Source organism: Hemiscyllium ocellatum, chromosome 17, assembly GCF_020745735.1.
Source record: "Hemiscyllium ocellatum isolate sHemOce1 chromosome 17, sHemOce1.pat.X.cur, whole genome shotgun sequence".
In the NCBI taxonomy this organism is placed as follows: Eukaryota; Metazoa; Chordata; class Chondrichthyes; order Orectolobiformes; family Hemiscylliidae; genus Hemiscyllium; species Hemiscyllium ocellatum.
In genome coordinates this window covers 23,225,041-23,251,935 of record NC_083417.1, presented here as the reverse complement: position 1 = coordinate 23,251,935, position 26,895 = coordinate 23,225,041, and the positions used below count along the sequence as shown (strand labels likewise).

General features: G+C 41.2%; 1 protein-coding gene across 1 annotated transcript in view; it reads left to right on the top strand.

The window, feature by feature from the left end:
- Nucleotides 1-26,895, top strand: part of plcg2 (phospholipase C, gamma 2) — a 203,019-nt gene that overhangs the window by 150,861 nt on the left and 25,263 nt on the right. Inside the window, exons 15-22 of the mRNA XM_060837990.1 lie at nt 1,453-1,548; nt 4,495-4,676; nt 8,116-8,316; nt 14,636-14,755; nt 14,856-15,036; nt 15,822-15,887; nt 23,636-23,739; nt 25,334-25,430. Of these exons, the coding sequence (XP_060693973.1) occupies nt 1,453-1,548; nt 4,495-4,676; nt 8,116-8,316; nt 14,636-14,755; nt 14,856-15,036; nt 15,822-15,887; nt 23,636-23,739; nt 25,334-25,430 (1,047 nt within the window). The remainder of the gene's footprint in view (nt 1-1,452; nt 1,549-4,494; nt 4,677-8,115; nt 8,317-14,635; nt 14,756-14,855; nt 15,037-15,821; nt 15,888-23,635; nt 23,740-25,333; nt 25,431-26,895) is intronic.

The following is a 26,895-nucleotide window of genomic DNA, read 5'->3' as shown; positions in this document are numbered from 1 at the left end:
GACTCCTTGTAGTTTGTTTACCATGACCTGTGAAGACAATTCATGAGTCTGTTGGCATGAATGTTTCCCATGATTGAGAGCTTAAACTTTCTCACCTGCAAATTTCTAACCAAACATTCCTGGTTTGGAAGCTTAACATATTAAACCCTTCCACTGAGATAATTGGTTCCCTAAATCACCCCAAATTTTTCCTAGGAGAGAAACTACTCCTGCTGTTAATCTCAACTCAAGTTTTTTTATGAGCAGAATTTAAAAAGAGCTCAGTCCTAAATTCCTCTAAGCTGACAACTAAGCCTTAAATGCTTGTCCTACCTGATGTAAATCCACCAATGTAAACATCTTTTTCTTAACTCAACATTCTGCAGTCACCTGCTTTCTGACAAATGCTGAACTTAGGTTACTATTCCAGAAGATCTCTTTGACATTATGTTTTTCAACAAAAAAGTCCCAGGAGTAGCCAACATTCACCTGCAACTATTTTGAAAGCCGATTGCCAAGTATTTGATTAATATGTATAAATGATGCACATTTTATCATAACTGTAAGGTGCTAAGTCAGAAGTTTGTTAACTTTAACCAAATGCCATATGTGAGGAAATCTCTGAAAATATCATAGAATACCTACAGTGTGGAAACAGGCCCTTCGGCCCAACAAGTCCACAACAACCCTCTGAAGAGTAACCCACCCAGTCTCATTCCCCTACACTTATACCTGACTAATGTCTTTACATCTCAGAACACTATGGGCACTTCAAAATGGCCGATTCACCTAATCTGCACATCTTTGGATTGTGGGAGGCAACCCACGCAGACATGGGGAGAATGTGCAAACTCCACACAGCCACCCATGGCTGGCATTGAACCTGGGTCCCTGACGCTGTAAGGTAGCAATGCTAGCCACTGAGCTACCGTGCCAAGCCAATAATTCATTTAAACAACATCAAATCCTTTGCAAACTGATGTGATTTGTATATAGCTGGCCATTTTAAATAAGGACATAAATTGAATCTATATCAATGAGCTTGTATAAGATCGATACATATTTCCTAATGGTCTATGTTAGGATACATAGAAATACAAGGGCCCATTCGTAAGATTTGCTTTTCGTGAATTATATCTGTTAACAATGTTGTGCATACACAAAACCTTTCTTGACAGATCTGTGCAAAGTGCTTGCATTTCTAGCTTCTGATTTTAATACCCTTTTAAAATACCAAGTATATAACAGATTTGGTGCAGTTTTACATATTTACTGTGTATTATTGACAAAAAATGGTTGTAGCTGAAAATGTGTAGCTGGTTAAAGCACAGCAGGTTAGGCAGCATCCAAGGAACAGGAAATTCGACGTTTTGGGCCAGAGCCCTTCATCAGGAATGAGGAGAGGGTGCCAGGCAGGCTAACCAAACCAAAAAATGGTTGTATACTTAGCATGCATTTTGATTTCTTTTGCAGGCCTGGTACAAGCACTATTGTGTGATAGTAGATGGAAAGCTTTATTTTGCAGATTCAACAGATGAAGATGATGAATTTTCTAGAACAAGAAACCAGGTACCACTCTTCATATTTTGCTTTCTTCTATCTTCTCTCCTATTGTTCCTTTCTTCTCTCCCTCAGCTTTCATCACGTTTCATTTTAGTCTTTCAATGTGTAATCAAGAAGGTAAAAGAAAATCTGCATGCATAATTTCTCTTTGTCTCTTCCATGTCCTCTAAATGATGTAGTGAGAGATGGAAATGCACTCTACTTCAAAAGCTAAAGCACAATTGTAGTCAAGTTTCTAACTTTAGTTTCCACGTCAGAAGCTCTGTGCTCTGGTGATATCACATTAGATTAGATTACTTACAGTGTGGAAACAGGCCCTTCGGCCCAACAAGTCCACACCGACCCACCGAAGCGCAACCCACCCATACCCCTACATTTACCCTTTACCTAACACTACGGTCAATTTAGCATGGCCAATTCACCTGACCCGCACATCTTTGGACTGTGGGAGGAAACCGGAGCACCCGGAGGAAACCCACGCAGACACAGGGAGAACGTGCAAACTACACACAGTCAGTCGCCTGAGTCGGGAATTGAACCCGGGTCTCAGGCGCTGTGAGGCAGCAGTGCTAACCACTGTGCCACCGTGCCGCCCACATCTTGACAATCTCTGTTTATATTAAAGAGAAATAATTTGCTTTCACTTTTTGCCTCTACCACAAGACATGTTGGGATCCATTATTAAGGTTAGGCAGTGTAAGAAACTTTATTGTTAGGTAGTGCTTACGTAAGGTAGTATTAGCAAGTCTGGAACTTGTTAGCTTCACTAGACAACATTAAGCCATTATGTTACACTAAGAACAGACTGAAAAGCTGATGGCATAGCCTGAAGAGGCCCCAGGGAGGGTGAGAGATAACAGGACATTAGAGCCGTGTCTAGATACACATAGCTCAAACTGAGGTAATAGAACGTTATCAGGCGAGACCCAATCACATATGAAAATTCTGAGTTTTACCAAATAAGGATGTAACACTGGGATGCAAGGGGCTAAAAAGCTAGACAAAGAGAACAATAGACAGAAGGCGCTTTCTCCAGTGAGCTGTAAACACCTCACTGTATTTTGTGTATGTCTCTCTCTCAGTAAACAGCTTATATTTTGAATCAGATCCAGTGTTTCTCTCCTTCAAACGAACACGGGGACGGTAGCCCGTCCTAACAGACAGCACCAGAGTATTACTTCAGAGAGTTTTGTGATCTCTGCTGCAGAGACAAAATCTATGTATAGGAATGTTATTAATACTGTACCAGTACCAATTTTAATAACAATTATTGCAACTGTATTGTCTTTCCCTATGTTATCCATAGGTGAGTCAAGTGTTTATTAAAAAGGACCACCTCAAAATGATTGAAGCATTTCGTTAGGAGACTATCCTCTGACAGAGGAAGTGAAATGAGCATCACTTCATAGAATCCATATAGTGCAGACCCACTGCATCAACCCTCCAATGAGCATCTCACTAAGACCCAGACCTCCACCCTATCCCCATAACCTTGTATTTAACCATGGCTAAGCCCCTGCCAGCCTGCACATCTCTGGACAATACAGGACAGTTTAATGGTCAATCTACCTAAGCTCTACTTCTTTGGACTGGAAACTGGAGTATCCGGTGGAAGGAGAGACACACACACACACACGCACACACGCACACACACACACACGCACACAGCTACCATGTTGACCATGGAGTGAGGTGGTCCCCTCGTTTTTCCATTTGCTGATCTTCATGCTCTTCTCTTTTAGAGAACAGTGTGGAGCATTGGAAAAATGAGCCTCCTCTTGTTGACTATTAATGAACTTGAAAATGCAGTGTTCAGTGACAGCATTAAATCAGTCTTAAGTGAACTCCAGTTATCAATTAGGATCAAACAACATGTCATTTATCTATTTCCTCTTCTACCCACCCTCTACTGAGAACTATTTTCTAACTTCTGTTGATATTTTTTGGATGATTATCACAAGATTGTGCCCTTTGATTACTAGCACACTAGCCATTACAAGCAATCTATCATTGGTTACTTTATCGTGGTCTTGATGACCTCTTCACATCATCCTTTAACTTCCACAACTCTGGTGAACAACAGCCAAATTCTGAATTTCCCCATTTCGACTGTAACAAATTACACTTGGTCACTTTACGCTGTAGCATTATCGAGTTATAAAGGTCTACAGCACAGAAAGAGACCCATTGGCCCATCAAGTCAATGCTGGTCAATAGCACTTTTGCAAAATACTTTTATATCCATTCAAAATGGGGTATGTAATATTCCAATGGAACCCTAATGTTTTATTCAATCTTGCTGCCTGGCTTTTGTGTGTTTCACCCCTAAATACAAAACCATGCTTGTCTTTGACATTCTCATTCTTCACTTTACCATTATACTGTGCTCACCACTGCGAACCTGCACATCACCACTCTTGTGGATTTGCCATTCCGAACAGGAGGAAGCCTTTTGGTTCTTTAAAAGAAGGATCTAATTATTATCAATGCCCTGGATGTTCTCTCACATCCCTGTAATTTTGTTCCTTTCCAATATATTTCCTTCTTCAAATTGATTATCAAATCTGCTTCCTTTCAGACACTGCATTCCAATAGTAAAAAAAAATCATACTGCATAAAAATGAAAATTCTCTTTCGGTTTCCTTTGGTTTGTTTGACATTACCTTAAATCTGTCTCCTCCTCTTAAACAGCCTCCGATCAGTGGGAAATCATTTCTCCTTATTCACTTCATCAAAATCCTTCAAAATGTTGAATTCTTCTATTAAACTAGAAGACCTTCATTCTTTGTGCTGGTTCTGGTAACTCCTTGAATCCTTTTCAGTCTCTCTCTGAATTCTTTCCAAATCTTTGATATCCCTTCCACTGCTGCTTTGCACTCCCTTCGCAATACAATTGCCACTTCATTGTAACGCTGTATCTGTGGGAATGATAATGAAAACTGTTTTATTTAGGCATTAAATAGCATGGATCGTCATTTTAATGAGAAATGGTTTCATGGGAAAATGGGGAAAGACGGCAGACAGAGGGCGGAGAAGCTGCTCCAGGAGTTTTGTATGGAAACAGGAGGAAGAGATGGAACTTTCTTGGTCCGTGAGAGTGACACATTCCCTGGAGATTTCACGTTGTCATTTTGGTACTGATATTCAACTTTTTAAATTAACCCTTTTAAGTATAAACATTATTTAATGGAGATTATGTTTAAAATCTGATATTAAAAATGGTTCGTGAATTACTGATGTTCGGAAAACAAGATAAAATAAAATATTAAAAAAAGAAGGATGAAATAAATGCTAAATCATGGCTGTACCCCAGTTCTATACCAGCATTCTGATTGAAATAAACTATGAAATGACTAGCGAATGTCTGTCAGGTACACTGGATTACAGAAGGAACAAAAAATCCTGAAACTATCAGCATGCATCATTACACCAACCAGTTGCCAGAGTCCTGGTACTGGAATAGATAAAAGCTGGAGACTGTCAAGTTAATGCCAGTATGATCAAGCTGCAATAGTTAATAAGGATTCTTTTGCAACCCAGAAAAGAGTACAAGATTTCGTAAGGACTGACCAAAATGTGTAAAACAGAAAATGAGAAGCGACAGCAAGCAAATCATTCTAAATTATGTATGTTTATTTCACTTCATTACAGTCATTATCACATTAATGTTTGGACACTCAATTCCTCTGTTTTTGAAATGATCACTGAGCTTTAGACTTGGAGATTATTTTGACATCTGATATCAAATCTTGGGAAAATTTACGTACTATTCCAAACAAGAAAAAAGTATGTTCCAAAGATACACGAAAACAAGTGATAAAATGTCACCAACATAAAATACAAACCCCAAACTGGATTCAAGCAATGCAGGTTTTTACCTGATTTCAAGATTCCCGGACTTGTTAAAAATGTATCTGGTCTGTATTGAAATTTTTTGGTCAACATATATCTCCCACATCCAAAATAGGAGCTAGGATATAAATTGACTTGCTGGCTGACATCTGCCCAGCTTTAAACAGATATCATAATGTTTCAAAATGCACATATGTTTTACATGCTGCTGGCCCTTGATTTTGGTCTGAATGAAGCACAAAACAAACATCTCCCTGGAAAATAGTTAAAAATTAAAAATGTATGTATTTGATCAATAATATAATGATTGCAGTTGGGGAATGTAAGAGCTACGAGCAAGAATAGGGTATTGAGCTCCTCAAGCCTTCTCCACGATCATGGCTGATCTCATCTCAGCCTCAATTCCACTTTCCTGCCCACTCTCCATAACTTTTAACCCATTTTGAATTAAAACTCTGCCTATCTCCTCCTTAGATTTACTCAATGTCCCGGCATCCACTGCACACTGGGGAGTGAATTCCACCAATTAATGACTCTTTGAGAGAATTAATTTCCCTTCATTTCTGTTTAAAATCTGCTACTCCTTATCCTAAAACTATAATCTCTTGTTCTAAGATTGCCCCACATTTAGAAACATCTTTCCCATGTTTCCTTTGTCAATTCTCTTTCGCATCTGATATACCTCCATTAGATTTCACCTTATTCTTCTGAACTCCACAGAGTATAGGTCAAAACTGCTCAATCTCCCTCCATCTCTGGAATTAATCTAATTAACCTCCATTGAACTTCCTCCAAACAAATATATCCTTCCTCAAGTTAGGTGACCAAAATTGTATACAATACTCCAGGTGCGATTTTGACTAATGCTTTGTACCCTTCCAACAATACTTAGCATTTTGATAGTATATTTTTTGAACAATGAATGCCAAAATTTCATTTGCCTTCCTTATTACCTGCGTTGTGGTTTTCTATGATTCATGCACAGGGACACCCAGATCCCTCTGCACCAAAGCATGTTAAAGTTTCTTTCCATTTAGATAATAAGTTGCCTTTCTTTCCACCAACCAAAATGGATTACCGTGCACTTATCCATATTAAATATTATCTGCCACATTTTGGCCTATTCACCCAACCTATCCTTACCAATTTGCAAATTTCTTATTTCTTCATATGCATCTTACTTTTCCACTTATTTTTGTATCATCTGAAAATTTGGCTATAGTACTTTCTACCTCAATGTCCAATTCATTAGAATAGATTACAAATAATTGGAATCCAAGGCCTGAATCCTGTAGCACTCCACTACTCACATCTTACCAACTAGAAAAAGACCAATTCCTCGTGACTCACTGTGTTCAGTTGGTTAACCAATTCTTTATCCAAACTACTGATTTACCCTTAAACCTATATGATCTTACCTTGTGCAATAACGCTTTGTACAGCACCCAGTAAAATGGGAAGAGAGAAGCAAGCCTGCAAATTGTAGAAGTCTGAAATTGAGATACAGACAACTGAGAGATCATGACATAAAATTTTTCAGATTTGACCTTAGTTAAACAAATGAAACCAATTGAAACATTCATTTTAGCTTTGAATTTGTGCAAATGTTTAAGATGTGCGAGGCTGCAGGAGCCACTCATTTTATTACCCTTTAAAATTTTCATCTCCGGTGATGAATTTTATTGACAAGGGAAAGAAAATATCAGCCAAGGTTCCATCTGCTGAAAACTTATATGTCCTACTGGAAGGCAAATGCGCATATTTTCTAACCAACTTGTTTGGAGAGGTTATTAACTTCCAGAGTAGGTGGGCCTCCTGGTTCAGAGGCACAGACACTACCACTGCACCACAAGAGTCCTAGCCTACTGTATTGGTATTCCCAAGCAGCTTTCCATCTATGTACTAGCTGGGACCTGTGAATGCTTAACTTTGAAGATCAGGTGCATATCAGACTAGTACTGCACATGCAGGCGTTGGTTGAAAAGGACACCAAACTTTAATGTGGTTCTCTTCACTGTCAAAATTCTGCTGAATTTAAGATGACATACCATAAAGTTGCCAGCAGGTGTCAGCAACTTCTCAGAGGTTTGGAATACAATACAGTAGCAAGAAAGTCTGTGGAAAATGATACATTGGAAAAGGCTTGAAAAAGTTAATCCCCTTATCAGCGTTAATGATGTAAGGTAAAATGTAGTTTTATCTCAAAATAAATCAGTCTCAGACAGTGCAACTGCATTTTTTTTTACATTGAATTGGTAGCAACTTAAAAAAAAGTTTGTTGACTGTGAAGCACTTTCGGACATGCTGAGCTTGTGAAAGGTGAATATAGAAACACAACTTCTTTCTTTATCACTGGATCACTTTAGCATTGTATCACACATATTCACTTTCAGGACATCAGCCTGATTCTGGGTATGTGGTGAGACAGGGACTGCTGGTTGTCTTTTGAAGGTGGTGAACAGAGCCTAAATCCTGCTGAAAAGATAGGTACGATAAAAGCACAAGTCACATGATGCATGTGTAGCTCCAAGAAGGTGTTATCAGAACAGTGCTGGAGTTGATAACCTAGCTGCCCTGTCATTTACTAAATAATGTACAGAGGCTCTGAAAACATGGAAGAAGCAATATTCATAGGTAAAATTGCATGAGCTATAACAAAATTGAATTTAAATTAGAGCCTCATAGCATGTTCTAACTTTCTCTTTACGTTTATCTAAACAGGAGAAATGGAAGAGTCCAGCACTGTCGCATTCGTTCTTGCACAGACGGAGAGAGCAATAAGTATTTCTTGACTGATAATTTAACTTTCAACAACGTATATGATCTCGTTCAACACTATCAGAATGCACCTTTACGATGCAGTGAATTTGAATTACGTTTAACTGAAGCAGTACCGAGCCCAAATCCTCATGAATCGCAAGAGTAAGTTAGAAACTTGTGCCATCAATGTAAGCATCACATGAATGGAGAAAAACACCACTTAGTTATTTTCCAACAACATGGGCTGCATTTCTGGAGCAGTCATAAGGAAAATCTGATGTGACTGATTCCTGAGTTTAGAAATTGGGGGATGCGTTGAAATTGTCTATAAAGTCTGTCTCTATGAACATAGCAATCTATAAATGAAAAACAAAAATCACATGTCTCCATGAAGCCACCCTGTAGCCTTTATAAGCAAGATCACTAATTTAGTACAAACGCTGAGAATATTGGAGAAACTCAGCAGGGCTGGAAGCACCTGTGGAGAGAATGCAGAGTTAATGTCTCAAGTCCAGCATGACTCTGCTTTACAAGGAAACTCTCTCCACAGATGCTGCCAGCCCTGCTGAGTTTGTCCAGCATCGTCTGTGATTTTTCCACATTTGTAGCATCCACAGTATTTCACTTGGAATCACTAATTTATTCCCAAATTTCAGACAGACATTTTCTAGAGTCTTTTGATGACCTGACATAAAGCCTTGGGTGCTCTCAGTAGAGTCATAGAGATGTACAGCAGCATGGAAACAGACCCTTTGGTCCAACCTGTCCATGCCAACCAGACATCCCAACCCAATCTAGTCCCACCTGTCAGCACCCAGCCCATATCCCTCCAAACCTTTCCTATTCATATACCCATCCAAATGCATCTTAAATGTTGCAATTGTACCAGCCTCCACCACATCCTCTGGCAGCTCATTCCATACACGTACCACCCTCTAAGTGAAAAAGTTGCCCCTTAGGTCTCTTTTATATCTTTCCCCTCTCACCCTAAACCTATGCCCTCTAGTTTTGGACTCCCCAACCCCAGGGAAAATTTATCCTATTTATCCTATCCATGCCCCTCATAATTTTGTAAATCTCTATAAGGTCACTCCTCAGCCTCCCACACTCCAGGGAAAACAGCCCCAGCCTGTTCAGCCTCTCCCTGTAGTTCAGATACTCCAACCCTGGCAACATCCTTGTAAATCTTTTCTGAACCCTTTCAAGTTTCACAGCATCTTTCCAATAGGAAGGAGACCAGAATTGCAAACAATATTCCAACAGTGTCCTAACCAATGTCCTGTACAGTCGCAACATGACCTCCCAACTCTGTACTCAATACTCTGACCAACAAAGGAAAGCATACCAATGCCTTCTTCACTATCCTATCTACCTATGACTCCACTTTCAAGGAGCTATGAACCTGCACTCCAAGATCTCTTTGTTCAGCAACACTCCCTAGAACCTTGCCATTAAGTGTCTAAGTCTTGCCAAGATTTGCTTTCCCAAAATGCAGCACCTTGCATTTATCTGAATTAAACTCCATCTGCCACTTCTCAGCCCATTGGCCCATCTGGTCCAGATCCTGTTGTAATCTGGGGTAACCCTCTTCACTGTCTACTACACCTCCAATTTTGGTGTCATCTGCAAACTTACTAACTGTACCTCTTATGCTCGCATCCAAATCATTTGTGTAAATGTCAAAAAGTAGAGGGCACAGCACCGATCCTTGTGGCACTCCACTGGTCACAGGCCTCCAGGCTGAAAAACAACCCTCCATCACCATCCTCTGTCTTCTACCTTTGGGCCAGTTCTGTATCCAAATGGCTAGTTCTCCCTGTATTCCATGAGATCTAACCTTGCTAATCAGTCTCCCATGGGAAACCTTGTCGAATGCCTTACTGAAGTCCATGTAGATCACATCTATTGCTCTGCCCTCATCAATCTTCTTTGTTACTTCTTAAAAAAACTCAATCAAGTTTGTGAAACATGATTTCCCACACACAAAGCCATGTTGACTATCCCGAATCAGTCCTTGCCTTTCCAAATGCATGTACATTCTGTCCCTCAGGATTCCCTCCAACAACTTGCCCACCACCGAGGTCAGGCTCACCGGTCTATAGTTCCCTGGCTTATCTTTACCGCCCTTCTTAAACAGTGGCACCACGTTTGCCAACCTCCAGTCTTCCAGCACCTCACCTGTGACTATCGATGATACAAATATCTCAGCAAGAGGCCCAGCAATGACTTCTCTAGCTTCCCACAGGTACACGTGATCAGGTCCTGGGGATTTATCCACTTTTAACGGTTTCAAGACGTCCAGCACTTACTCCTCTGTAATCTGGACATATTGCAAGATGTCACCATCTATTTCCCTACAATTTATATCTTCCATATCCTTTTCCACAGTAAATATTGATGCAAAATATTCATTTAGTATCTCCCCCATTTTCTGTGGCTCCACACAAAGGCCGCCTTGCTGATCTTTGAGGGGCCCTATTCTCTCCCTACTTACTCTTTTGTCCTTAATATATTTGTAAAAACCCTTTGGATTCTCCTTAATTCTATTTGCCAAAGCTATCTCATGTCCCTGATTTCCCTCTTAAGTATATTCCTATTTCTTTATACTCTTCTAATGATTCACTCGATCTATCCTGTCTATACCTGACATATGCTTCCTTCTTTTTCTTCACCAAACCCTCAATTTCTTTAGTCATCCAGCATTCTCTATACCTACCAGCTTTCCCTTTTAACCTGACAGGAATATACTTTCTGTGGATTCTTGTTATCTCATTTCTGAAGGCTTCCCATTTTCCAGCCGTCTCTTTACCTGCGAACATCTGCCTCCAATCAGCTTTCGATAGTTCTTGCCTAAAACCGTCAAAATTGGCCTTTCTCCAATTTAGGACTTCAACTTTTAGATCTGGTCTATCCTTTTCCATCACTATTTTAAATTTAATGGAATTATGGTCGCTGGCCCCAAAGTGCTCCCCCACAGACACCTCAGTCACCTGCCCTACCTTATTTCCCAAGAGTAGGTCAGGTTTTCCACCTTCTCTAGTTGGCACATCCACATACTGAATCAGAAAATTGTCTTGTACACACTTAAAAAATTCCTCTCCATCTAAATCTTTAACACTATTGCAGTCCCAGTCGATGTTTGGAAAGTTAAAATGCCCTACCGTAACTACCCTATTATTCTTACAGATAGCTGAGATCTCCTTACAAATTTGTTTCTCAATTTCCCTCTGACTACTGGGGGGTCTATAATACAATCCCAATAAGGTGATCATCCCTTTCTTATGTCTCAGTTCCACCCAAATAACTTCCCTGGATGTATTTGCGGGAATATCCTCCCTCAGCACAGCTGTAATGCTATCCCTTATCAAAAACGCCACTCCCTCTCCGCTCTTGCCTCCCTTTCTATCCTTCCTGTAGCATTTGTATCCTGGAACACTAAGCTGCGAGTCCTACCCATCCCTGACCAATGTTTCTAGTAATTGCTATGATATCCCAGTTCCATGTTCCTAACCATGCCCTGAGTTCATCAGCCTTCTCTGTTAGGCGCCTTGCATGGAAATAAATGCAATTATTATTCCTACTTTGTCCCTACCTGCCCTGACTGTTTGACTCACTTCTGTTCTCAGCTGTACCCATCTCAGATCAATCTCTTTCCTCACTATGTCCCTGGGTCCCACCACCACCACCACCACACTAGTTTAAATCCTCCCAAGCAGTTCTAACAAATTTCCCTGCCAGTATATTAGTCCCCTTCCAATTTAGGTGCAATCCGTCCTTCTTCTACAGGTCACTTCTACCCCAAAAGATATTCCAATGATCCAAAAATGTGAATCCTTCTCCCATACACCAGCTCCTCAGCCATGCATTCATCTGCTCTATCTTCCTATTCCTGCCCTCACTCGCTCATAGCACTGCGAGTAATCCAGATATTACTACTCTTGAGGACCTCCTTTTTAAATTTCTGCCTAACTGTCTGTAATCGCCCTTCAGAGTCTCAACCTTTTCCCTTCCAATGTCATTGGTTCCAATGTGGACAATAACCTCCTGCTGGCCCCTCTCCCCCATGAGAACATTCTGTAACCTCTCTGAGACATCCTTGATCCTGGCACCAGGAAAACAACACACCATTCTGCTTTTTCTCTGTTGGCCACAGAAACATCTGTTTGTACCTCTGACTACAGAGTCCTCGAACACAACTGATCTCTTGGAAGCTGACGTACCCTCATCGCATTAGAGCCAGTCTCAATACCAGAAACTTGGCTGTTTGTGCTGCGTTCCCCTGAGAATCCATCGCCCCCTACATTTTCCAACACAGCACACCTGTTTGAAATGGGTATATCCACAAAAGACTCCTGCCCTAGGTGCCGACCTCTCTCACCCTTCCTGGAGTTAATCTACATGACTGTATCTGAGACTTTCCCCCCTCCCTATAACTGCCATCCATCACATACTGTTGCTGTTGCAAATTCCTCATTGCTTCTAGCTGTCTCTCCAACTGATCCACTCGATCTGATAAGGTTCGCATCCAACAACATTTATGGCAGATAGAATCCGCAGTAACCCTTAAACTCTCTTTAAACTCCCACATCTGACAGGAAGCACATATCACTCTGCAAAAGGCCAATTTTGCTCCTTCACAATTTGCAGACCATCTTATTCCTCTACAAACACTGCCCCAGGTTAAATTAATAGCTATGGTTTATATTTTAAGTTTAATCAAGAGACTTATCTCCAAAAACATATAATCAAGAAAGAATCCACTATTCTCACTACTGCAGCCTTTCTCTTGGACAGACTTAAAACAACAATTAGCGTATCTGATTCTGTGCTGTGAACTTCATCTAGCAGTTCCTCCAAGATTGATTGTGAATTTCACTGTTTGTTAATTTTCCCAGATGCACTCTGACTCTCTTCTCTCTTCTCTCTTCTCTCTCTCTCTCTCCTGCACAGTCCTCACCATATGCTTCCTTTGTTTGACTGTTGTCTTTCCAAAGTTCCTAAACAATGCAACAGCATATAAAACAGCTACTGGAATTCGAGGAAATCACCTCCAACGCCTAAAGTACCTCAAAAAAAGGAGCAGCTCTTACAGCCAGAAATTTTTCCCGTCCTCCATCTTAGATTACCCAGAATCCACTTCTTCATAAAACTATCACAGCACCAGAGAAGATTTTCATTGCATCACTTTGATGGGACTTGAACCTATGCTGCCCAATTTTGGTCAGGTCAATACCAATGTGACTATTTAAAATAGATGTGCAAATGCCAACATTGAGCCTAATGAAATTTATGCAGAAAATCCTTTAAGTCAGAACTAGATAAAAGATGAAAAATGTTCAGTTGTACGTGTAACTAGTGTCTCATTTCATAGTAATAGCGTCAAAATCAGACATTTTCCATTCAATTATCAAATCATAGAATCACAGAATTATTACAGTGCAGATGGAGGCCTCTTGGCCCTGCACTGTACTGCCCTCTTATCTAGTCCAGCTTTATTATCTCGTGCCAATCACTCACCATTTTGCCATACCCCTAAATAGCAAAAATAAAACATTTAATGCTCCAACTGAACCTGCCTTCAACCAAATTTTCTGGCAGTACATTCCATACCCCAGCAATTAGAATTGAAGTTCCAAAAACTGACTGACTGAAACTATGCAATTGGTCAACCTGTTTCAATATGGATCTCATTTGAATGTCACAGACTTGTGAATAAAACATTGACCTGGAATTTGCAGAAGTTACGATGGTGAAGCTGTCAGCATTTGTGGGTGTGAAAACTGACAGCAACTTCCAGAAAACTGGAAGATGCGACCAGCAATACCTTACTCCATAGTGTACTTCTACTTCTTCGCAAATTGTACATTGCAATCACCTCAGGATCAATGATTTAATATAAACGTCAATCTATTACATCCTATCCTCGCTGTGAAAAAATGTTGAAATTTTTTTGCTTTATTGAATGAGGTGAAATTGAAGCCTTGTTGAGTGATGTAAGAAGGAACTTTTAATGATGTATTAAATCATAATCACTACTGTGCAATGCTTTTGGCCTTGAAGATACATTCACAGGTGTAGAGCTTCTTCCTTCCATTCCATGATATAAATTCCATAATTATGTTTTGATATAATACGAATTGATCAATGATCAATAAATATACTTTTAAAAAAGCATTTATTTGACATTTTATCTTCTGCTTTAGTATCATATATGTGTCCCAATCTTTACTTGGTTTTAAAGTGATGAAAATGTGAGATACAACTGTGCATTTTTTTTGATGATGAAAATTCTTCATTATGATTGGCTCAGCAGTCTGCTTGATGACATCACTTGCCAGATGCCACAAAACCCCTGGAGCTGGAGTGGGGAAAATTAATGCTTTTAAATGTAGCCAGCTTGTTCTGAGGTCAGGTTGTGAGTGTTGCTTTTTTGTTGCTGACCGTATACTCTGACCATATATTCCATTTGTGATCATTTCAGATGGTACTATAAAAATCTAAGTCGAGGAGAAGCGGAGGACATGCTAATGAGGATACCTAGAGATGGAGCCTTTTTGGTTCGAAAGCGAGATGAACCCAATTCATATGCAATTACCTTTAGGTAAGATTACAAACCACTGATAAATCTGATTTAAAATAAATATATACTTGGCATTGTGAAGAGAATCCAAACTACATTTTAAAATTGTGGTCTTCTCCAGAGCTGAAAGTAAGGTTAAACATTGCCGCATTAACTATGAAGAAGGAAAGTACATACTGGGGACCTCAGCAGAGTTTGACAGCCTGGTGGAGCTTATCAATTATCATAAGAAACACCCATTATATCGGAAAATGAAACTGCGCTACCCAGTCACGGAAAAGATGCTGGAGCGTTACAATGTGGTAGGTGTTTGTTCTATTATTCTTAATTAAGAATTTGTACCCTTTTTTCCACTTCCATAAAACATGACTAATTATCTTCTTCCTGCTTCAGATAGAATGATGAACTATCAAGCCTTTAAACCCAATCGTTTACTGGGGGCCTTTATACCAGTTAAATATCTGTCAATTCAAGGAATTGTCCAAATGCCCCAGTTTGCCCTTCTCTGTCGAGAAGGTTTGTCTGTGAAGTACTCCCTTTATTAGCTTGGTGCAAATTTTATTGAAAAATGTTGTCAATGGAAACAAGACATTCAGATAAAACTTTACCTTCAAACATGTAGTAACTGGATGACATCAGTTACGTCATTCCTTATAATTGAGACTTTGTGTTTTAAGATTGTTTTCTGGCTGGTCAGCCATTTTGGAATATCTCCAGAATTTCTTTTGAATTACCTATACCTATATTGAGACTTGCATTTTTGTCTCTCAATTCCATCGTTCACCAGAGGAGGGTGCTTCTGTAAACCTGTCCCTGGTTTGTGTGATCGTGTCCTGCCATTAAGAGCCGGTGGCATTTTCACTGACAGATATAGGTTAGCCTATTTTCCTGATCTATATCCACAGTGTGTTTTGCTTCAGTCATTTCATGAGGAAGGGAGATCATGAAATCCAAATGATTAAGCTTCATTGAGGTTTGAAAGACCTCCAAGGTGATATGAAAGAAAGGCCTCACCAGAATGCCCTTGCAACTCCCCATTCTGCAATCAGCTGTGCTGTGCATAATGAAACTTCTGTTCTGTTTTCAGGAAAAAGACTATGGCAGTCTCTATGGCATAAATTATGTGGACCCAAATGAACTGGCACCTATTCAGGTAGGATTCGAACATGGATGTCCCTATTAAAGCATTAAATAAATATAATTTCAGTCGACAAGAATAGGATTCAAGGCAAAAACTATTTCTGGAATTTCTGACGTCTGTCCAAAACCTGAGAACAGCAATAGTGCAGTTCTCTGGTGTTGTCACAGCCCGGATTCCTTCATTCATTGTCATTCCCTTTAGCACGAGTAAGTTTTAGATGAATATTGAGCAGTTTCTGAAAATATTATTAATAAAACATTAGATTCAAATTAGATTTCCGAACGGCTGATAGTTCCCTAGTACACTGCCATCTGCATACATTGCAACCAATTATCTCCAGTCAACATGCCTGTGCTTCGGGTACCGGAAATCTAGACAGGACATTGATGTGTTTTGCAAGATTCCCAAAGGAGAACTCTGTTCCTAAATTATTACTATCATTATTCTACTCAAATACTTGCATCTACACATATTGTGAGTTCCCAGAATCTGTTTATGAAATGGTGGCAGAACATTCTTCCTGTGAAGGATTTTCTCCAAGAACTGGAGATAATGAAGGGAAATTCTGATCCTTGGTGCAAGACCCTTCAACTGTACCCTCTACTGTTATCACCCCCGGAAGATAAGTTGTGTGCCAAATCTTGTTTTCTGAAATCTAAGAGAAAATATTGATTTTTTAAAAAAAAATGCAAGGTACACTCATCATTGATCACATTATCTGTAATGACACGGCTGCTAAGATCCTTTTGTGGGTGCAGTGGTAGTGCCCCTGGGCTGAGGCCAGGTTCAAATCCCTCCTGTTCCAGGAGTGTGTAATAACATCTCTGAACAGTTTGATTAGGGAAAGAAAAAGTTAAGTTAAAAAAAAAGACCGGTTCTGTTGACAGGCCACCTGTGAAACATTAATTTGTCTGTATGCTGCACAGCTGCTGCTGGACTTGCTGTTGTTGACACTGTAGAGTCATAGAGTCAGACAGCACAGAAACAGACCTTTCAGTCCAACTGGTTCATGTAGACCATGTTCCCAAACTAAGCTAGTCCCACTTGCCTGCATTAGGCCCATATCCCTCCAAACCTTTTATATTCATGTACTGATCCAAATGAATTTTAAATGTTGTAACTGTACCTGCATCTAACACTTCCTCTGGAAGGTCATTCCACGCACGAACCACTGTCTGTGTAAAAGAGTTGGCCCTCATGTCTTTTTTAAATCTTTCTCCTCTCACCTTAAAAATATGGCCCCTAGTGTTTTGAACACCCATGCCTTTCTATTCACCTGCTCTATGCCCCTCGTGATTCTATAAGCCTCTTTCAGGTCACCCTTATCCTCTTATGCTCTGTTGAAAAAAAGTCCTGGCCTATTTTTGTAACTGAATCCGTCCATTCCTGGCAACGTCTTGGTAAATCTTTTCTGAACCCTCTCCAATTTAATATCATATTCTGTTTATGCTTCAAATGGGTGGCATGGTGGCACAGTGGTTAGCACTGCTGCCTCACAGCGCCAGGGACCTGGGTTCAATTCCTGCCTCAGGTGAATGACTGTGCGGAGTTTGCACGTTGTCTGCGTGGGTTTCCTCCAGGTGCTCCGGTTTCCTCCCACAGTCCAAAGATGTGTAGGTCAGGTGAATTGGCCAAGCTAAATTGCCCATAATGTTAGGTAAGGGGTGAATGTAGGGGTATGGGCGGGTTGGTGTGGACTTGTTGGGCCGAAGGGCCTGTTTCCACACTGTAAGTAATCTAATCTAAATCAGTCTTTTTCAGATTGCATTTTACAATTAATTGTTAATCAGAAGGATTTCTGTTTAAAATAATGTACTAACATAGTGAAAGCTTTTAATTAAAGCCAGTAGTTACTTCTGAGGTAGAACAGCATTGCTTGCTGAGCTAGAAAGTATTTCACATTGAAACAATTGTTCTGATTCCCTGGCTCTTTGCAAGGAGCTATTTCCACACAGTATAGCAAGTCTGACACAGCCGTCCATTAAGTGTGTACTCAACCCCAGAACATCTGTCATGTCTTCCAGCTGTCCAGTCTTCCTGATTATATCAGTATTTTAATTTTGTTTTAATAGATTTCAACTATATTTAGAATGTGAATTTGTATTGACTAAAAATGTAAGCCATTACAAAATTTTAAGAATTAAGAATCGAGTCAGTAATTAGTCTTACTTTACATAATGTGATAAAATTCCATTTTTATTACATTAATCCACTTTCAGGCTAGTTTTTGACATCAAAGCATACGCAATTTGATTAGAAGCAGTTATTAACTGTCAGTATTGAAATAATCAAAATGAGGAAGCGAGGAGAAAAATTTAAATTCATTACCACAGTACAATTACTCAAAATTAAATCTTGCAGCAAGTCCATTTTGGTTTTATTAGAATATGTACCACAATAAAAAACTGAAAGAGTGGGTACTGGGTGATCTATAGGTGACCGAAACGCTGGTCTACAAAGGCACCAGTGTTGTCACCAAGCAGGCTTTATCTTCAAAAGATACCTGAATGTGGGGCCACAAGGGAAGTCAGGTTTATCCCAGCTCCACATTAAAACCAAAGGCCATTACCAACCCAGCTCCCAGTCATTTCTCTGCCACCTCTTCCCCTCCGCCTTGACTCTTCCCTGTACTTCCTTATCTTCTTTTAGATTACATCTTCTTACGCATGCATTTGTCTTATTATCCCTGTCTAACATCCACAACCAGCTGCTCAACCACCCAATCCTCATTTCCCCCTTGCCACCAATTAAGGCATTCTTTAAGGCTACTGCCAACCAATACATCGGCTTGACAAAGGCAGGGCGGTGGTAGTCTGGAGAACAGACTTCTATATCGCAGAGGCTGAATGCCAACTCTTCGACACCATGTCCCACTCCCCGACCCCTTGCCCACGACTCCACCCCCATCATGCCAAAATCATTCACAATGTTAATGCCCTATTGCCTCTGGTGATCTCCCCTCCAATCTCATAGTCCCTCAGCCTCAAACTGGCCAATTTTACCTGCTCGCCAAGATCCACATGCCCAACAACCCTGCCGACCCATTATTTCTGCATGATTGAACTCCTCTCATCCTGTCTTAAATCTATCCTCTCCCCCTTGGTTCAGGCACTTTCCACCTACATCTACAACACCAACCACACCCTCCATCTCTTCAGTAACTTCCAGCTCCCCAGCCCACAGGCTGTACCTTCACGATGGACATTCAGTCCTTATACATGTCTATATCCCATAAGGATGGCCTCCAGACCCTCCACTTATTCCTTTCCAACAGACTCATCCAGTTCTCCTCCACCAGTACCCTCCTCTGCCTCGCTGAACTGTTCCACACCCTTAATAATTTGTCCTTTAACTCTTCCCATTTCCTCCAAATCAAAGGGGTGCTTATGGGCACTCAGATGGGCCCCAGCAGCGCCTGCCTGTTTGTTGGCTATATCGAACCTACAATACCTACAGAGGCACAGTGTCCCAACTCTTCCGCCATTACATCGATGACTGCATTGCTGCAGCTTCATGTGCCCGGGTTGAACTGGAACAGTTCATCAACTTGGCCCACAACTACTACCCCACCCTCAAATTCACTTGGTCCAGCTCGGACACCTCCCTCTCCTTTTTTGACCTTTCCATTTCAATCTCCGGCAACAGTCTCCAGACAGACGTTTACTATAAAGCTACTGACTCTCACATCTGGACTACACGTCCTCCCACCCAGTATCGTGCAAGAATCCAGATGGCATGGTGGCTCAGTGGTTAGCACTGCTGCCTCACAGTACCAGTCTTGGGTGACTAGCTGTGTGGAGTTTGTATTTTCTCCCTGTGTCTGCGTGGGTTTCCTCCGGGTGCTCCGGTTTCCTCCCACAGTCCAAAGAGGTGCAGGTTAGATGAATTGGCCATGTTAAATTGCCCGTAGTGTTCAGGGATGTGTAGGTTAGGCGCATTAGTAAGGGAAATGTAAAGTAGTAGGGGAATGGATCTAGGTGCGTTAGTCTTTGGAAGGTTGGTGTGGACGTATTGGGCCAAATGGCTTGTTTTGACACTGTAAGGATTCTGTGAGAAAAAAACTCTATCCTGTGCTCCAATCCCTCCGCCTCCTCCGCAGCTTCTCGGACGAGGAGGCATTCCATTCCCAAGTATCCTAGATGTCCACCTATGTTGAACTATGTGCTCCTCCCCCCTGCCATCATTCAGACAGATGTCCACTGCACCATCTCCATTCCTTGTCTCACTGCTCTAAACCCCCCCTCAAAATGCAATAACGACAGCGTCCCCTTGTCCTCACCAAGCACCCCACCAGTCTCCGCATCCAATGCATGATCCTTAAACACTTCTGTCAACTCCAGCTAGACCCCATCACCTCGGACCTTTTCCCTCCCCACCCCTCTCTGTCTTCCTCAAGGACCGTTCCATTCGACAAACTTTGGTTTTGGCACTCTCCCCACCAACACCCCTAAACCCCCAGGTAACTTGCCCTGCAATTGGAAAAGATGCAGAACCTGCTGGTACACTACTCCCCTCACCTCAAGGCCCCACACAATCCTTCCAGGTGAGATAGAGGTTCACTTGCCTCTTGTCCAACCTAGTTTACTGTATCCAGTGCACCCGGATACGGGTGTACATCTTCTCTACATCGGGGAGACTAAACATAAACTTAGGGAACGGTTCACCGAGCATCTCATACGGGCCTACAGGGGCCAACCAGTCCTCCCAGTCACCGCCCATTCTAATTCCCCTTCCCACTCCCCTTCCGACATGATCAGCTTTGGCCTCCTCCATTGCCAAAATGAACCAAAGCGCAAATTGGAGGAACAACACCTCATCTTCCGCCTGGGCAGCATACAGCCCAGAGGACTCAACACTGAGCTCTCCAATTTCAAATAACCTCCCTTCCCATTCCCCGAATCCTTTCCCAGCCCTCTCCCTCCCTTCCATTCCTCTGATCGACCATTCCTTCCAGCTACCAACTGGATTCATTCCTCCCATCGACCAACCCTCTGCCTGTCTTCACCTATCCCTACCTCACTCACCACCCTTTTTATCTGCAACTCCCCTTACACCTGCCCCCAGTCCTGAATACAGGTTACACCCGAAACATTGACTCCTCCACTTCCTGATGCTGCCTGGCTTGCTGTGTTAGAACATAGAACATAGAACATAGAAGGATACAGCGCAGTACAGGCCCTTCGGCCCTCGATGTTGCGCCGACCGAATCCTACCTAACCTATACTAGCCCAATAACTTCCAAATGCCTATCCAATGCCCGCTTAAATGACCATAAAGAAGGAGAGTTCACCACTGATATGGGCAGCGCATTCCATGAACTCACAACCCGCTGTGTGAAGAATCTACCCCTAACATCTGTCCTATACCTACCACCCCTTAATTTAAAGCTATGTCCCCTAGTAACACCTGACTCCATTAGCGGTAAAAGGTTCTTAGTATCTACCCTATCTAAACCCCTAATCATCTTATACACTTCTATCAGATCTCCCCTAAACCTTCTCTTCTCCAATGAGAACAGCCCCAAGTGCCTCAGCCTTTCCTCATACGATTTTCCTACCATTCCAGGCAACATCCTGGTAAACCTCCTCTGCACTCGTTCTAAAGCTTCCACATCCTTCCTATAGTATGGCGACCAAAACTGCACACAATACTCCAGATGAGGCCTCACCAGAGTCTTATACAACTGCAACATGACCTCAGGACTCCGGAACTCAATTCCTCTGCCAATAAAGCCCAGTACACCATATGCCTTCCTCACAGCACTATTTACCTGGGTGGCAACTTTCAGAGATCTGTGTACATGGGCACCAAGATCCCTTTGCTCATCCACACTACCAAGTAGCCTACCATTAGCCCAGTAATCCATCATCTTGTTATTCCTACCAAAGTGAACGACTTCGCACTTAGCTACATTGAATTCCATTTGCCACATTTCCGCCCAGTTCTGCAACTTATCTATGTCCCGCTGTAACCTACCACTTCCTTCCTCACTATCCACAACTCCACCGACTTTTGTGTCATCCGCAAACTTGCTTACCCAGCTTTCAAGTCCTTCCTCTAGAACATTTATAAAGATAACAAAAAGCAATGGTCCCAAAACAGATCCTTGTGGTACACCGCTAGTAACTGCGCTCCAAGATGAACATAATCCATCAACTACTACCCTCTGTCTCCTTCCAGCCAGCCAATTCCTAATCCAAACCTCTAATGTATCCTCAATGCCATACCTCCGAAGTTTTAGCATTAGCCTACCATGGGGAACCTTATCGAACGCCTTACTAAAATCCATATACACAACATCTACTGCTTTACCCTCATCCACTTCCTTAGTCACCTTCTCAAAGAACTCAATAAGGTTTGTGAGGCACGACCTGCCCTTCACAAAACCATGCTGGCTATCCCTGATCACGTTATTCCTACCCAGATGTTCATAAATCTTATCCCTTACCATTCTCTCTAAGACTTTGCCCACCACTGAAGTCAGACTCACTGGCCTATAGTTACTAGGGCTATCCCTACTCCCTTTCTTGAACAATAATCTTTCAGCCTCCTGCTTGTCAACCGATAAGTCAGGCCCACATTTGCCAAATGCCTGGAATACCAAACAGACCACAAGCTGTTGTGCTATGCATTAACTTATTCCTGTTATCTTGTACCACTGTAAATAGTTTGGTATCTAGCAAATTAATGCTTCCCTTGTGTGTTGTGATTTTAAGTTTAATGGACAGATGATAATTATTGTTTAATTATTTATTTCTGCTTGTGTCTGAATCCAAATACCCCATATGTCAACACAAATATTGAATATCTTATTTTTTGTAATTTACTCATGGGATGTGGGTGCCAGTGGCTAGGCCAACATTTATTGCCCATCTTTAATTGCCCAGAGATCAGTTAAGAGTCAGACACATTACTGTGGGTCTGGAGTCACATGTAGGCCAAACCAGCTAAAGATGACAGTTTATTTTCCTAAAATGCATTAGTGAACCAGATGGGCTTTTTCTTGACAATCGATTTGTGGCCATTGTTAAATTCTTAATTCCAGATTTTTATTGAATCCTGCTGTGGCAGGATTTGAAACCAGTCCCCAGAATGTTACCTGGACCACAGGCTAATAGTCCAGCTCTTGTACCAATGGGCCATAGCCTACCCTATTACTATGTTGCAGCATCACATGATAAATGAGTTAGTGAGAATGAAAAAAGTAACCCCCCCCCAAAAAAAAACAAAAAGAGCCTTCAAGGAAATCTCAGGAGGAACCTTCAGAAAATCAAAACTGATTTGACCCCTGCATTGAATCAGATCTGAAAAAAAAAGATATGTGGATAAAACTTTGCTTTGCAATGTGCATTGATGTATTAGAGTACAGGAGCCTATCACAAGCTAAGATAGATATCACTAGAATTTGGGTTTGTTCTGAATATGAATGTCAGTAGTGTAATTGCAAACAACAGCAAATTGAATTGAGGAGAAATTTGAATCAGTGCGCTTCAACCGATGTGTAATCCTAACTAATATTTTTAATATTTTGAAATTGGCAACTTGCTCTGATGTTACATTGCTTATCGCAATTTTAAGTACTATAAATTGATAACACTTCCATAATCTGTATAATAAGTGATATTTAAAGGGAAGGTTTTCTCTGTTTACTTTTATAATTAAAGTATTACATTTATAGTTTATACTCTACTAATAATCAGTGCACTTATTTGTATGGAAGTTTCTGTACAGTAGTTAACAAGTCATTTCTTATTTCAAAGGGTTCAGTGAAAGCTTTATATCAATACCAGAGTCAACAACAAGATGAATTGTCTTTTCCTCGAGGTGCCATCATCCACAATGTCAAAAAACATGATCAAGGATGGTGAGTTTTTTTTCTTTCAGTAACAGAGATTATTATTTGTTAGATTATTTTATCCATTTAGATTGAGGAATGAAAGTTTAAACAAGGCTGGAAACAGTAAATTAGGATCATAATCTGTGGCACGATGTATTTGTAGCTCATTCTTAGTTTCTCTTAAGAGAAAGTGTTTGCTCTTGTGTAAACCTCTATATGATAACTTCTGATCGACTCTGGGTGTACAATGTTTATACTTTTGAGTTTCATTATCTAATTCAATGGTTCCCTATGATACAGCTTTCACTTTACAGTTCTCTGATATAAGGTTGAAGGCACAGCATGCTGTGTTGGAACTCAGAGTATTGCTATTCTCTTAATTGGTTTTATTTTCACTTTCATTTTCAATTCCTTTGTGGACCTTGGACCACTATCTTAGCTTTATCGTAACTAAAAAACTTTGTTGTGCTGGTTTAAGATATTCCCCAAACCATTTGAAATGACTCTAGGTCTCCGCTAATTCCAATGTGTTAAGATTTCTTGTTAGTTAGATAAACATTTATATTAATGGTTGTTTGGTATCAGAGATCAGCTACAGATAACATAATAGTTAGGAACATTGAAGTAGAAGTTGACCCTTTAGCAACTTGAGGCTGCTCCACCGTTCTAAACCATGGCTGATCATCCACCTGGACACCATATTCACACACTCTTCCCATGCTATAGAGTCATAGAGATGTACAGCACGGAAACAGACCCTTTGGTCCAACTCATCCGTGCCATCCAGATATCTCAACCCAATCTAGTCCCACCTACCACCACCTGGCCCAGATCCCTCCAAACCCTTTCTATTCATATACCCATCCAAATGAGTTTTAAATGTTGCAATTGTACCAGCCTCCGCCACTTCCTCTGGCATCACAATCCATACACAAACCACGCTCTGCGTGAAAATGTTGCCGCTTAGGTCTCTTTTATATCTTTCCCGTCTCACCCTAAACCTATGCCTTCTAGCTCTGGACTCCCCACCCAGGGAAAAGACTTTGTCTATTTATCCTATCCATGCCCCTCATAATTTTGTAAACCTCTATAAGGTCACCCCTCAGCCTCCGATGCTCCAGGGAAAACAGCACCAGCCTGTTCAGCCTCTCCCTATAGCTCAAATCCTTCAACCCTGGCAACATCTTTGTAAATCTTTTCTGAACCCTTTCAAGTTTCACAACATCTTTCCGATTGGAAGGAGATCAGAATTGCATGCAATATTCCAATAGTGGCCTTACCAATGTCCTGTACAGCCGCAACATGACCTTCCAAATCCTGTACTCAATACTCTGACCAATAAAGGAAAGCAGACCAAATGTCTTCTTCACTATCTCTTTCTATGTGATTAATACAGAGGAATGTTTCATTCTTTATTTTCTAACTCACTTAATGACTGAATTCCCACACCCTTCTGGAGTAAAACAATCTCAAACATTTACTACCTTATGAGTGAAAAACATCCTCTTTTCATTCTGAGACTCTTACTCTATTTTCATACAGTAAGCCCAATGCTAGGAAAATGTTAAAACAATAGCTATTCAGACAAAATTCTATAACTTTGTATATCTGCTATGTTTAGGTGGAAAGGAGATTACGGAGACCAAATACAAAAGTATTTTCCAGCCAATTATGTGGAAGAAATACCTGCTGAAAGCCAGGAAGAATTTAGCAACCAGGTATGTTTTATTTGTACAGTAATTGTGTTTACAGACAGTCCCTGGGATGCGAACAGATTCCATTGCTGAGTCCAAACGCAAGTTAATTTGTGCACACGTCGGAACACAGTGCAAGACAATATAAAGCAGCCATTTGTAACTACAGGAAATGTTGCTATACTGGGTATTTAAAATTGCATCCCTGTGTGAGATTGAGTTTGTAAGTTTTTTTTATTCATTTGTGGGACTTGGTGGTCACTGGCTGGCTCGCATTGATAGCCGATCCCTATTTGCCCTTGAGAAGGTGGTGGTGAACTGCCTTTGTGAATCACTGTGGTCCACAATGCCAGTAGGGAGGGAATTCCAGGCTTTTGGCCCAACGCCTCTGAAGGAACAGCGGTATATTTCCAAGAAAGGGTGGTGAGTGTCTTGGAGGGGAACTTGCAGGTGGTGGTGGTGTTCCCAAGTAGCTGCTGCTCCTGTCCTTTTGATGGAAGTGGTCATGGGTTTGGAAGGTGCTGTCTAAGGATCTTTGGTGAATTTCTGCAGTGCATCTTATAGATAGTACACAGTGCTGCTATTGAGCGCCGGTAGCGGAGGGATTGAATGTTTGTGGAAGTGGTGTCAATCAAGTGGGTTGCTTTGTCCTGGATGGTGTCAAGCTTCTTGAGTGTTGTTGGGGCAGCAACCATCTAGGCAAGTGAGGAGTCTTCTTTCACACTCCTGACTTGTGCCTCGTAGATGGTGGATAGACTTTGGGGTGTCAGGAGGTGAGTTACTAGCTGCCGTATCCCTAGTCTCTGATCTGCTCTTGTAGTCACTGTGCTTATGTGGTGAGTCCAGTTGAGTTTCTGGTCAATGGTAACTCCAAGGATGTTGACAGTGGGGGATTCAATACCATTGAATGTTGGGGGTGGTGGTTAGAATGTCTCTTATTGGTGATGGTCATTGTCTTGCATTTGTGTGGCACGAATGTTACTTGCCACTTGTCGTCACAAGCTTGGATATTGTCCAGGTCTTGTAAGTTAGATGTTCATAAATCATATTTAGTTATGGGTTGATTAATCTGTTCAAGTATGCCAGTGTTTACCTGAGAATGGAGCTGAAATAATTCCAGAGGGTCCAGTATCCCATCACCAAGTCAGCCTTTATTTACACGTGAATAATTCTTGATCCAGCTTCCTCAGAGCCAGCTCTCAAAGTGAACAGAACCTTTGGCACTCCTGTCTATTTTTGTTTCTGTTTATTATATTTTGTTAAACAGTACAGTTGACAAACAATTAACAAAAAAAGCTGCATACAGAGAAACAACAATCTACAAGGGAGGGGAGCAGCAAAGCCAGACCCCAAACCTACCATTCAACTGGTTTTCAGGGAAATGAGGACAAGCCTCACAACCCACTTTCAGTCGTCGCAAACATAACAGTAACAAATACATACAAGACAGCCCAATTACATCAGAATCAGTGCATAGAGTACAACACTC